This window comes from Alligator mississippiensis, chromosome 6 (genome assembly GCF_030867095.1).
Source record: "Alligator mississippiensis isolate rAllMis1 chromosome 6, rAllMis1, whole genome shotgun sequence".
Lineage (NCBI taxonomy): Eukaryota > Metazoa > Chordata > Crocodylia > Alligatoridae > Alligator > Alligator mississippiensis.
In genome coordinates, this window is record NC_081829.1 from 95,245,356 (window position 1) to 95,258,227 (window position 12,872).

The window sequence follows — 12,872 nt, forward strand, 5'->3', positions numbered from 1 at the left end:
GGGACAGGTAGAGCGACTTGCCCAAGGTGTATGAGGTGCTCAGATGCATCGGATAACACAGCCTTTAGAGCTCCTGAGAGCCAGGTTTGGTGCTTTAGCCACAGGACTCCTGGATCATCACTCTGACCTATAAATTGGTAGCAGAAACACTGATTCTCAGATGTTCCCTTGTATAGGCTGGACTGGGGAAGGGCTGAAGATGCACTTTAAGTAGGGCAACTTTTCTCCGCGCTCCTTGAAATAAAGCAAAAACCCAAGAAGATCATAGTAACAGATGAACAAAGGCTGCGGTACAAAATCTATCTATTTAAAATACTGTTTATTTGTGATTTAACATTAATTAGCATTACATCTATGAGCAATTTCAGATAACATTTATATATTTTCCACAGGACACGAAGTTGGCTGGCTCATTCTTTATGCCAAAGCAAGTAAATAGAGGCATTAGCAAAAGGTGCAAATAGTTCACGGTTGCATTTTAAAAAATATTTATGCACATTGCATTCATTTAGATATATTTTAAAAATAAAAAAAAGTTATGAAAAGCATAGTTCACAGGTTACTGTTTCTACGTATGTTGTAATACAACACAAATAATGTAGAACATAAAAAACAAGTTAAGCAACTGAAAGGTTCCACTAAGATTAAAAACACTGATTCCAGTATTTAGTGATATCTAGAATATTGTATCCAGGATCCATTCCAACGCTGCATTGTCACACTCACACGATCAAAGCTAACCAGCCCCAGAACATGCTATAATCAACATTTTTGCATGCCAAACAACCCTCCAGCCATATTTAAACAATCAATATACTGCATAATATTTCAACTGGCAATCTGGGAATCACACTGATCTTTTAAATTTATTTTCTATTGCAATGGCTGATGTACAATGGCAATTTTGAGACAGAGCGAAGAAAAAGCCCTATGTTAATTTCTAGGTTTAGTTTGTATTTACAATACAGTAAAAGAAGCAAAATGAAAACCTCAGTAAAAATGAGCAAGTGGCAGTACTTCCACTACCCATGGCACTAAGCTCTAATTTGTTCTGGGTTTATCCAAAGGACACAGAGTCATGAGACCCTTCGACATGTCAAATGAAGGTGAAAAAAATAAGGTGAACTCCATATGAAACCATATAAATCATTTAAACTTCTAACGTGGAAATGTCATTTTGCCGATTTAATAAAAATATCCCACAATCCATATCGCATATTTAACAAAAATAATCACCAAACTTTTACTCTCTGTCTCCTTCTACTTCCCTGCTATTTCACTTTCCCTTTTAAACAGTTTTGTTTCCTTCATTTGGTTCTGTTAAGAGATTATTTTTCTTCATCCATTAGCAGTATCATGAGAAAAACAGTAAGATTTAAACATGAATCCAGTTAACTTTATATGCTTTAACCTTATGGGTGTTTAAGCCCCTGGATTCCTGAATTATATTTAAGTACACTCTAACCCAAGCATCCTTAAATACACTCTACTGTTAAATGCTTGGTTCACATGCTTATAATACTTTTATACTGAATGGTATACAAACATTTCAACATATAAAATCTTTTTTTTTGTTTTGCCAGTTAAACTAAGTTATCAATGTTAAGTGTATAAAATCCCCTTTATTGAAAAATAAGGGCTTTCTCCCCCAACTGATAGAATAAAAAATAAGTCTTCAAAAATTATATTTCACTAAAATGAAATATTTGGCAAAAAGTTATTGATGAATGAAATTCTTACACATTTTGTATAATTCCAAATAAAATCTCTTACACAGTTTTTCTTCTAATATTATGTGCCAGTGTATAATAATTCTATGTGATCTAACCTTAAAAAATTTATAGGTGTGCTGTTAATATGCACGCACTCAAACAGTGGTACAGAAACATAAAATATATGGTCAAAAATCACAATACAAAATGTATGATCCGATTACCAAGTGAGGCAGCAGTTTAAAAATAATAATAAAAAAATTGTATGATCACTCAACAGCAACTTTATTAGAAACTCACTGTACTGAAGATGTTACAGTCTGCAAAATACTCCAGGTGTAACTTGCTACTGTGTATTGTGACAGTATTCGATATTGCTATGATGGTACTTGAGCACCTGCCAGCGTAGTTCTACGTGAAAACTATTGAACGTTTCAAACCCTCATAGCAATTTTTGGACACACTAAGTGTGAGATGAATTAACTTCTTAATTAACATAAAACTGCTTTTAATAAAACCTTTTCCAGTTTTGTTCTTAGGTTAAGGTCCAGTTTACTGCACACCCCTACCGCTACTATGTTAATGGTCGACTTAAATGTGGTCTAAAAATGTGCAATGTCACCTCCTAACAAAGCTGCACTTATGCTTCCACCTTTTCCTTCTTTTTGGCCTTTTTCAGAAAAGATGGCGTGCGGAATTTCTTCTTCTTCTTTGATGGGGATTTGGAAGGCGACCCCTCCGGGGACAGGGTCTCTTCAATCTTTTCAGAGGTTTTAATTGTAATCTCTACGCTCTCCACAGTACTAGTGGTTAACTGGCTGACCCGCTTAGTGAGATCTTCTTCCACATCGTGCGCATCATCCTTGCCATTCACAATGACAACTGGTACCTCTGCGGAGATCAGGTTTATGTCCTGGGTGAACAGATCTTCATGATTTTCTATTAAAAAAAAAAAAAAAGGAAAGTTTTGCTATTATCTCTTTTTATGAATACTGTCCATACAAAAATCAGAAATCAAGCCCAGAATAAAGTCTGGACTTGAATCACATCTAAACTGACAGAAAATCTGAGATGCTCATTCATGTCCCTCATCTGTGCTCTCTATTTTGTTTTTGTAAAGAGACACAAAGCAATAATATGCAAACTGCATAAAAGAACACCAGGCTGGAAAAAAGTTGAACTGGTCCCATCCAAAAAAAATTACAAACTTATGAGGACCAAACAGCCTAAAGTACACTGAGAATTACCAGTACTTATGACTGCAAGAAGTCAATATATGTAGATCCAGCCACTAGGCATGGACTTTTTCTGAATATAAAACTTTTCAGTGCTTTCCTGCCGCCCTCTTCTGTAAGTCTGTTAGGTATTTTTAAAAAATTTTAAAATTTTTTTCCTGCATACCAGCTACATAGTAAGCGGGAGTAGTAGACAATGTATGTGCCTCTTATTTCATTTCATTGTTTGCTTTGCAGTCATACTCTTTCCCTGTGAGCTTTACATCAGGAAAAAAATTTGGGGGAAAGAATTCAATGATTGATTGACTTGAAGAAAAGGAGTTATGCTGATATCAAAGGGGACCAATATAAACTGTTAAAATGTTACTATTACATCTTCCTGCTCCTGAAACAATATACATGTAGCAGAATTGTTGCAATTTTAAATTTTTGGGATGTAGCACAGCGGTATTACTCCAGGAGCTGGGGGCTGTAGCAGTTACTCTATAACAGTTGATGTGCCCTCCCAGTAGCAGCTCCCCCACGCTTTTCAAAGTGTTCAAAAATTAGGTTTGACGATAGCCAGAGTCCTGGCCTGGCTGCTTGTTTAAAATAATTCAGTTCTAGCCCACCTGACTTAGAGAACATCTTAAATCCAAGCCAAGTCAGAATGACCCACTAAAGTCTAGAGGTACAAAGATTGCAGCAAACACTTTGGCTGCAACAAAAATGTTGTTCCGAAATACTTGAATTCCAGCTTCTATACTGCTGAGAGCAGGCTACGTGACACCTTTCTTGCAGAGCATAATGAGCGTAAGTGACCCAGGGCATTAAGTTCTTGGAAATCTGGAGGAAATTGCATGGAATACCTTCTACTTTTTCTGGGACATTTTGCGGGGACTGAGTTTGTGACTGAATTTGTGACACAGATGAACCGTCATCTGAGAATAATTCCTGTTCAGCATCTGCAGGACAAGAACTGAATTAGTAGCCATGCAAAAATAAAAAAGAGCAAGATTATCAGTGCTAGTGCATACAGTATATAAATCTCTGCCGCTATTGAACTGTTCGTGCTACTGTCATCCAGAAGTAAAGGTTAACATACAAGCACTTCAACACATTTAGGAAGTTAAATTATTACAGGCTTCATCTATTAAAAATCGTTAGATACTGGCTGTTTTATATAAGGCATTAAAAGTGGGGCTCAACACAAGGCAGCAAGCATCCCATGCAATCTAACCATAACCATGTGATATACATGGAATCTAGGATGGCATTTGCATCTTTAAGAAGTCAGCCACCACACAGTATTAGTGCAGAAGTGAATATTATAAATGCCGCTGTTAAATAAGCCTGAATTACAAATCCTTATGTAGAACAGCAGTATTAGAAGACAGTTATAAAAAGTTGATAGTAAAAGTTCATGAAGGCACAGGGATTGCTGGAAAAGTTACTGAAGTAAAATGCTTTGACCTCCGAACTTTTAAGCTTTTGAAAATAAGAAAATGTAAAGGCACATTTTAAAATACTGAAAGCATTAGGAGTTAGGAGATTGCCCACATAACTCTCCAAAGCTAGAGTTGAGGCTATTCATATGTCAGCAATTCACAGTGCTAGAAGACCACATGAAAGTCACCACCATGTTAAGGTGCACCTAGCCAGTTTCCATTTGTATGTAGACTTTGGGATTTGAGAACCCAAATGTTGCACAAAGGAGGGAAAAAAATAACTTAAGAATGAAAAAAACTCTGCAACGGTAATTATTTCTGAGGTTTCCCCAAGATGGCAGCCAGTCCAAAAATAAAGTCTCTCTCTCTCTCTCTCGCACGCTACTGGATCTATACTATACATTTAACCTACTGGATTTTTATATTATTATTGTTTTTAAACTTAAACCTCAAGATTTAATTACATTTAAAAGCACTTCATTACTTCACAATATCTTGAGAAGTGTCCACCTAAAATTCACCACCCAATGTGTAGATGAGACCACTGACCTTCCACTCCTTGCTGCTTGCGCTCAATCGTCCTCTTGTACTCTTCCAGTTCTTTTTCTGTAAAACGGCTGAAGGGATTGGGAGGGGCTGGTGGTGCATGCTCATCTTCTTCAAACTGCATGGGCTGGAGAGAGACAAGGCAAAAGAAACATGTCAGGGACAGCAGCAGAGATTTGCAACATCAGTCCTCTTCTCCTCTGAGGTTAGGTGATGATGACCTAAGAAAGCAGCAGTAACACAAAATAGCCAGACTGGAATAGTCTCAAATCAAGCAGCTTTTTCTCATAAGCTTGTAATAAACATCTGCTCATTTAAACAAAATGGGCTCTGACATTAAATTCCAGGCACTAGAAAGCTTTTTTATGATCACTTGCAAGCAAATATTAGCAGACATGTCCTGCGACTGACCCATTGCTGTCACAGGTACACCTGTCAGTAGGCATTCACACACTCTTTACTTAGGAAGGTATCAGAGCAGTCATCAAGGCACTGGTTGAATGAAGTAATAAACATGTACTTCAACCCTCTGCGCATGCATGGAACAAATATCTAACCGCATTCGGTTCATTTCACCCAGCAGAGCTATACAACCATTTGGCAATAAATCCTTTTTTAAAGTGTATTTTCACACTTGAGAAAGGTACACGATTACCACTTGCAGACTACGGATGGGATTTTCATAGATACCTACATGACTCAAAAGCAAAACTTCCCCCAACTTTCTAAACTTTTGCTCTCGCTCAAAATTCGAATTCACGCAACTTCTGTAGACAATGAAGTACCGAGACCTTCTTCTTATCTGTGAACATGCCCACCCCCTCTCCTAGACTGGCTGCCTCTCAGGATACATCCATGCAGCAGGCACAGCGATGACTGTCGCACAGTGCAGAGACACCTGAGCTAGCTTTAAACAGGTCTCTTGTAGTGTGGACACAGCCCATTTACTACTGAATAAAATTTACTTCACTCAATAGTAAGAGCCCAGGGTGGACACACCTCCCCTCGTTACAAACCTTCTTAGCAGAGTAAATCAGCTTGAAAGAAAAACTGCCAGAGCATATAATGTAATACATTAAACCCAACTTGTGACAGGCACTTACTGGACAGGGTTTTTTATCCACGACAATTCCAGCAAGCAACTGAGACTGTGGTCCTGCTGTCTTCAGGTCATATCGGTTTTGCTCCCTAATCTTTAAGGAGACATAAGAACATAAGCAATGTCATATATCATCAGACCAAGGGTCCATCTAACCCAGTATCCTGTCTTTGACAGTGGCAGCAGCAGATGCTTGAGATGAGGGCACATCTAGAGTGTTGTCCCTCCCTGGCATCCATCGCTGGTTCAGGGATGTCAGAGGCTGCATCCATGACTGGTTTAGCAGCTACTAATGGACCTAATGTCCATGAATCCGTCTAGTGTCTTTTTGAACTTGGCTGTACAATCTGCCTCCAGAACCTTCTGCAGCAACAACAGGAGGGCAAAATATTATGTATTGGGCAAAAAAAAGTACCCTTGTTTGTTTGAAACCTGTTTCCTGTTAATTTCAGCGGGCGGCTCCCAGCTGTCTAATTCAAAGACTTGGTGGATAATACTATACTTACTTAAATCTAACATGACCCTGAGTTTAAGATAGCCCTGTAATAGTTAGATTCTATACGTGGAAAATGTATAAATCTTTCATATTTATTGGTGAGTAGTCTTAAATCCCACCCACCATTGCTACAGCAGGGAAAGCAGCGGCTCCCCCCACAATCTGCTCCTTCCTTGCCTTCCCCTTCTGTCAGACACTGCTTAGGCTCTCTTCCATCCTAGGTTATAGAGCACAGCACGTGGAAGTGCAGCCCTTGCAAAGCCACATAGCAGCAGTGGTGCTGCTGATTGTCCAGGCAGGAGGCAGAGTTTCCCTGTACTCTGCGTCTGGGAGTGAGTCCAGCCCAAGCAGGAGCAGAGCTGACAGTAGGAAGGTGGAGGGGGGAGAAGCTGCACAAGGCAAGCAGAGTGGGGGGAAGGAGGCTGTGGTGAGTCTGACTCTCTGGCTCTGAGCCTGGGCTGGGGCCAGAGTTGGAACGTCAAGGGCTGCCTGTAGCCCACTCTGCTTTGTATCAGGGCTGTGTGAAGCTTTGGTCCCTAATTCGATTCGGCAGAGATTCAGCCCGATTCGGCGGCCGAATCTCCGAATCTGAATTGAATCAGAGGACCCTTGAATCTCTCCAAATCGAATCGGAACCCTCCGAATTGATTCAGAAAGATTCGGCGATTCGGACACAGACACAGCTTTAAATGTTTTTTCTACATATCTCTGGGTACCAGGCAGCTCGTGAATGCTGCGATAATGGGGCGGATGGAGTGTCCCACAGGAGCGTGGAGGGGTCCCCAGTGCGCTTGGCAGCAGACTCAGAAGTGGACTAGAAGCACTTCCTGTCCACTTCTGGGTCCACTGGGGAGTGCAGTGAGGGAGGCCCCCCCACACCACCTGGCTCAGTGACTGGTGCCTCCTTCGTCTGGGGGGGCACCCCGGGTCCCCTGCAGCTAATCGCTGGCTGGGGAGGCACAGGTCCCCCACCCGCACGCTCCCCAGCAGACCCGGAAGTACTTCTGGTCCACTTCTGGGATCGCCACTGAGCGCGTGGAGGGCCCCCCCGTGCTCCTGTGGGACGCTCCATGTGCCCCAGCATTGCAGCGTTCATGAGCTGTGCCGGTACCTTGAGGAACGTAGAAAAAACATTTAAAGCTGTGTCTATGGCCGAATTGCTCATTCTCCGAATCAGCATCAAATCTTCAGATTTGGCTGAATCGAATCGGGGACAGTGATCCGAACCAACGAATTGAATCACTGTCCCTGATTTGGGCCAAATCCGAATTGAATAGGGCCCGCTTTGCACATCCCTACTTTGTATGCAAATCTAAGACAAGGGCCTTTTATCCCCCATGCTGGTTGTGGGGAGCGGGGAAGAAACCTAGTCTTAAATTTAAATAAATACTGTACTTTGCTATTTACTTTGTTAAAACCCTTCATGATTTTATAGACTTCTATCTTATCTCCCCACAACCTTCTCCTTCTCAAACTAACCTTTTTAGTCTCTCTCATTATGGCAGCTGATCCATACTCCCGATCACCTTTACAGACCACCTCTGTACATTTTCTACTACATTCTTTTTGTGATGTGGAGACTAGAACTGCACACAGTATTCAAATGTGGGTGCACCATGAATTTGTACAGTGCCATGTTGATGTTGTCTATTGTATTTCTAGATCTCTTCCTACTGACACTTAATATTTTACTGGCTTTTTTGGGTTGCAGATGCACACTGAGCTGATACTTTTCAGAACTACCTTACAATGACTCCAAGGTCTCTTTCCTGAGTTGTAACAGCTAGTTCAGAGCACAGCATTATGTACTTATAGTTGACACATCGTATTTAAAGCAAATTTTATCTCTGTTCTGCAAGTCCTACTCCCACTGTCACTGGTGTCATAAGGATGGTATATCTTGTGTAGCGAAGCACAGCTGGAGTGCTCAGGAGATTTGCAGCGGGATCCTTCCCCCTGCTTCTCATAGCAAAGTACATGCTGATCCTCCGGCTTCATTCCAGCACCTCTGAAGATCCGTGCCCAAGATATACTGTGAAACACCCCATGGAGAGAAAATGCATGTCCTCTGCAAGGCCTCTGAATCTGTCCTCCACCTCTGTGACTTGGACCTACATAAGCATAGAAGACAAAAGAGCCTCTCTGCTCACAAAGGTACAGGTAGAACTAGTCCCACATGAATGATCTGCTGCTCTCCTCAAGCAGCCCTCTGTCTAGATGGCTGCCAATGCTTAATACGCTTACTAGGGCAACTGTGACAGAAAAAAAGGAGTCTAGCTTCTCTCTGATGAGGCAAACAACTTGTCAACCTCCCTGAGAAGAAAAAAAACGTAGCGTCTGGGACTGATAACATGGGGTTACTCAATGTCTGGGTGATTATGGGGTGGTGCTTTGTTTATCCTTTCTGGAAGAAGGGAGTTGTTCCTCCTGAATCAGGTTCAGTTCCCAGGGATGATGGATGGAATGGCCCTTTCCAAAAAGGCAAATCCCCAAACTTCAAAAAAAGAGCACTCCACCTGACGGAACAGTTAGGCCTTGGTGGAGTCTTGGTGGACTGTGCAGAAAAAGTAGCTAGTGATCTATGCTTGTGAACTCCCTCAGAGCCTTTTTTTGTCTTTATCTTGCATCACCGTTAAACGTGCCAGGTCAAGGGAGGCAGAACTCAGCAAGTCTAAGCGAATCACGCTCTAGGAGTAGTACTTTTCTAGTTGTAATGACTTTTGTCTTTCTTGAAGATGACTAAACAAGCAAGTCCAAACTTCAAATTTCTGTAATTTGTACAAAAGTTCATAAAACAGGAGAGTTTTGCTAAATTGGCTGTTTCTCACATTCATAGAAGCTGAAAATAAATTAAAGGTGCTGGAGTGATATTCTAGCCAGTGGTGTTTCTGCACTCTTTTGAGAAGAGGCACCCTTAACAGATAGCTAGGTCAGAGCTGTCAGCTTCAGCTCTAGACCCAAACTCCCACTAAATATGTTACAGCTCCTGAACCATCTCCAATCTCTCATTTCCAGAGTGACTGCTCAACATTCAAACTTTAAACTATCGTTACAGAAAACCCATCATACCTTATTTCTCTTTTCCAGCACTTCACTGGGGTTCGTATTTAGAGGAACAAACTGGTTCGGATCTTCAATTTTGATTGGAGTTCCTCCGCTGGTTTTGGATGACTCATCAGCTTTCATCCACTTAAAGAAAAACAGTTCAAATGTTTTAAAAGAAGGGAGAGGTGGCCATGGAGAAATGTGTGCCTAGTGATCAGAGGAAAGACCTGGAGAACGACTGCTTGACTCTATTAGCTTCTCAGTTCATTCTTTACCAGACCTCAGCACAGGCATGAAACCCCTAGTAAATGGATGCAATACTTACCTGGCCCACAAAGATGAGGCTTATTATGTATGCTTGTGCCCATGCAAACCATGGGCATACTCATTTGAAAAATGATACAGAAGTGCAGCCTTGCATTCAGAGGACTCTGTTTACTGTTCCTAAAAGCCTACAGGAGACAGCTAAACACCACAGCTCTTACTCCTTTAATGCAGTCTCCAATAGCTCTAGAATCTGTACTTCCCTTATCGCTTTGTTCTCATAAACTTCTGCCTCTGCTCACTGCAGGTTTTGCTTTTGGCATTTTTCCCTTTTTAAGGAACATTTTATTGGCAGTGAAGGGTTGTCTCCCAAATCGGTTACAAAAGAACTGTTCAACTACCACCAGGGGGAGCTCGCAGGCTTCTTAAAATTTGTATCATCAGAACGGGCTCATAATAAAGAAGAGCCCTGGTCTCTCCCTGGGCTGGCTGGGATTGTGGTGGAGGCAGTATGTTTACACTTGAGACACCAGAAATCACATCGACCAATGCCATATCATATTCATTAATGGGCTCTGAAGAAAGTCCCGATTAATTTTCATTGACCAGAGACAACAGTGCCCTAGATGCACAAGTACAGGGTGATTTAGAGCTTGAAAAGAAATAAAGATAAAGGGGTGTCCATATACAATTACAATAATGACAGACTACACTCAATGCAGATAATTGTTAGCATGCCAGATGTGGAACAAAATCTTCTGCTACATGAGCCAGAGGAACTAATAAAGAAGAGAAAAATCACTCTGAAGACTGGGTCATAAAACTATCCCCTCTTCCAGCACCAACAGTTTCCCGAACACCTGCCTAGTGTAGCAGCTATACTGGTGTTAAATCTTCTTGTTTGCTAGCTTTTTTTTTAATGAATTAGTTAATCCTGTTTTTAAAAAATGGAGTTCACAACTGGATCAGATTCCCTGACAAACTATATAATTTACTTTCTTTCATGTCAAACAAGAGAACAAACCGACTACCTAAAATAGCTTCCTACCGTGATCTTAGTCCTGGGACTCATTTCTCCGTTCCAAGACTCCTCAGGCACATTCACTTTCAAGTATGTATTGGGAGAGTTCAGCCATCTTGTCTTTTCCCTCTGTTGTCTCTGTGCTAGGAATTTGAGGGGGGAAAGTGGAACCGAATCATCTTCGAAAGAAAAGGCAGTCACAGTGGCTGGGATCTCAACGTCGCTCTTGTGCTTGGGTTTCTCTCTGACTAAGGGCTGCCTATAGGCATAGCCAGTTCTGTACCCCTGTGAAGATTTAAAAATCAAAAAATGGTCATCCAAAAATAATATCTGAAGAATAAGAAATCAAGGCAAACTCCTATCACCGTACGTAAATTGAACACATTCTCACAATTCCTTAACACAACAGATTTGGAACATTTGTTTGTAAAATAGTATTGTTTTGTTCATTCATAAAACATTAACAACAGTCAGCATCAAAACAGAGTCATATTTTAGGAAATCATTAATTGACACACTTAACTGCCCGGCCGCATTCCTTTAAAGGCAATGCAATTTGAAAGAATTAAAATTAATTTGTAAAAACTGGTAACAATCTTTTTTCCCCTCCACCTAAAACCAATAGAGAGATCCTTTCTGGTGTCAAGTTACATCTATATTATTGGGTCTAGAATAGTGACTTTTCATCAGCCTTTGGTATCTGCTCACCCCCCCATGGTGTGAGCGGAGGGGAGGAAGTAAGCTGTATCAGCAATTTTTCTGGCACAGCATATCCCTTGTCTCTGGGCCAGCTGAGATTTTTGGTCAGCACATGTGGCAGAGTGTGGGATAGGAAGGAAAACACATGGAGAAGGCAGGACTCCACTCACCCTCAATCCCTGTGTGAAAGGAGGAAGAGTGCCTCTAGGTAAAGAAGTTCTTGCCTTGATTTATGATGTGTAATACAGGTAGGTAGGCCACAGAGGGGAAGCAAAGAAAGCTTGTCCCAGAATGTCACTTGTTATTGATATTACAATTCCTTTCAAACAAGTATTAACGTACTGGATTTCCTTTTTTTGAGTGCACATTTTGAATGAGCCAAAATTGAGAACGAACACTAAAACTTTATGACAAAATAAAAACAGAGCCTTCAAGTCTACTTTCTAAGGAGGTGGTTGGTAGAGTACTATATTTACACACCTTAACACAGAAAAGTGATGCAACTTTGAGAGAGATTCCTGGTGAAAATTCTTGCTATTAGATGCCCACATTCAGTTTTAGAGACAGCCTTTTTTTTTTAAATCCATATCCTGTCTCAAGTCAAACGTTCAGATATGGGAAATATTTAATACAAACCACTTTGCTTTGTGTATTTCCAAGTTTACAAAGAAAAACCAAATGGAAAATTCCTCCTTTGGGGTCTAACTCCGCAGACAGATAAGGCATTGGGGGGCTTTTAGACCATTATGAGATTGCACATGTGGTGGTGTAACCGTGCACCTACCAAGTTGTCTAGCATCCTCATAAGAGCTTCAAACTCTTGCTCTCCAACCTTCCACTTCTGTTGAGAGGCCATATTAACACCACCTCCTCCAGCTGCTGCCACATTGTGTGTGAAAGGCTTGTATTTCTGCAGGTCTAGTACAAGAAGATTGTCTATTCCACCGGCACCAGCTAATGCATGAACCTGTAACGTAACAGCACACATTTATCTATATTCTTATGGAGAACTTTTAGCTTGCCTCACTATACCACACAGACATTAACTCCAAAAGTTTGCGCTTATTTTTCTTGTGCTAATAAATTAAGGTAATGGTATTAATAAAAGACTCAGAGAAAAATTCCTATTGAGTGAATGGCAGTATCAGCTAATAACTGCCTGCAAAAGGACTGATTTCATAAACAACTATTTTTAAGTGCCAAAAGTAGTTTTTTGCTTCACTACACAAAGAAATAACTTCAATTTTGAAAAAGAATCATCTATGATGTTTGAGGGAAAGACAATTATATCTAATCAGTAACCCACTGAGACATTAACAAGTGATTTC

The 12,872-nt window shown here is 40.8% G+C and overlaps 1 protein-coding gene across 12 annotated transcripts in view; it reads right to left on the reverse strand.

The window, feature by feature from the left end:
* Window positions 1–302: 302 nt before the first annotated feature.
* Window positions 303–12,872, reverse strand: part of ADD3 (adducin 3) — a 173,851-nt gene continuing 161,281 nt past the window's right edge. For 11 of the 12 annotated variants that reach the window (XM_014594684.3, XM_059730187.1, XM_006263287.4 and 8 more), the window contains 7 exons: window positions 12,329–12,511; window positions 10,873–11,130; window positions 9,585–9,704; window positions 6,024–6,113; window positions 4,924–5,047; window positions 3,796–3,891; window positions 303–2,651 (listed from right to left, as the gene is read on the reverse strand). In XM_014594684.3, coding sequence (XP_014450170.1) covers window positions 2,353–2,651; window positions 3,796–3,891; window positions 4,924–5,047; window positions 6,024–6,113; window positions 9,585–9,704; window positions 10,873–11,130; window positions 12,329–12,511 — 1,170 coding nt within the window. In that variant the 3' untranslated portion in view covers window positions 303–2,352. The remainder of the gene's footprint in view (window positions 2,652–3,795; window positions 3,892–4,923; window positions 5,048–6,023; window positions 6,114–9,584; window positions 9,705–10,872; window positions 11,131–12,328; window positions 12,512–12,872) is intronic. The other variant, XM_019485981.2, reaches the window with a different exon arrangement.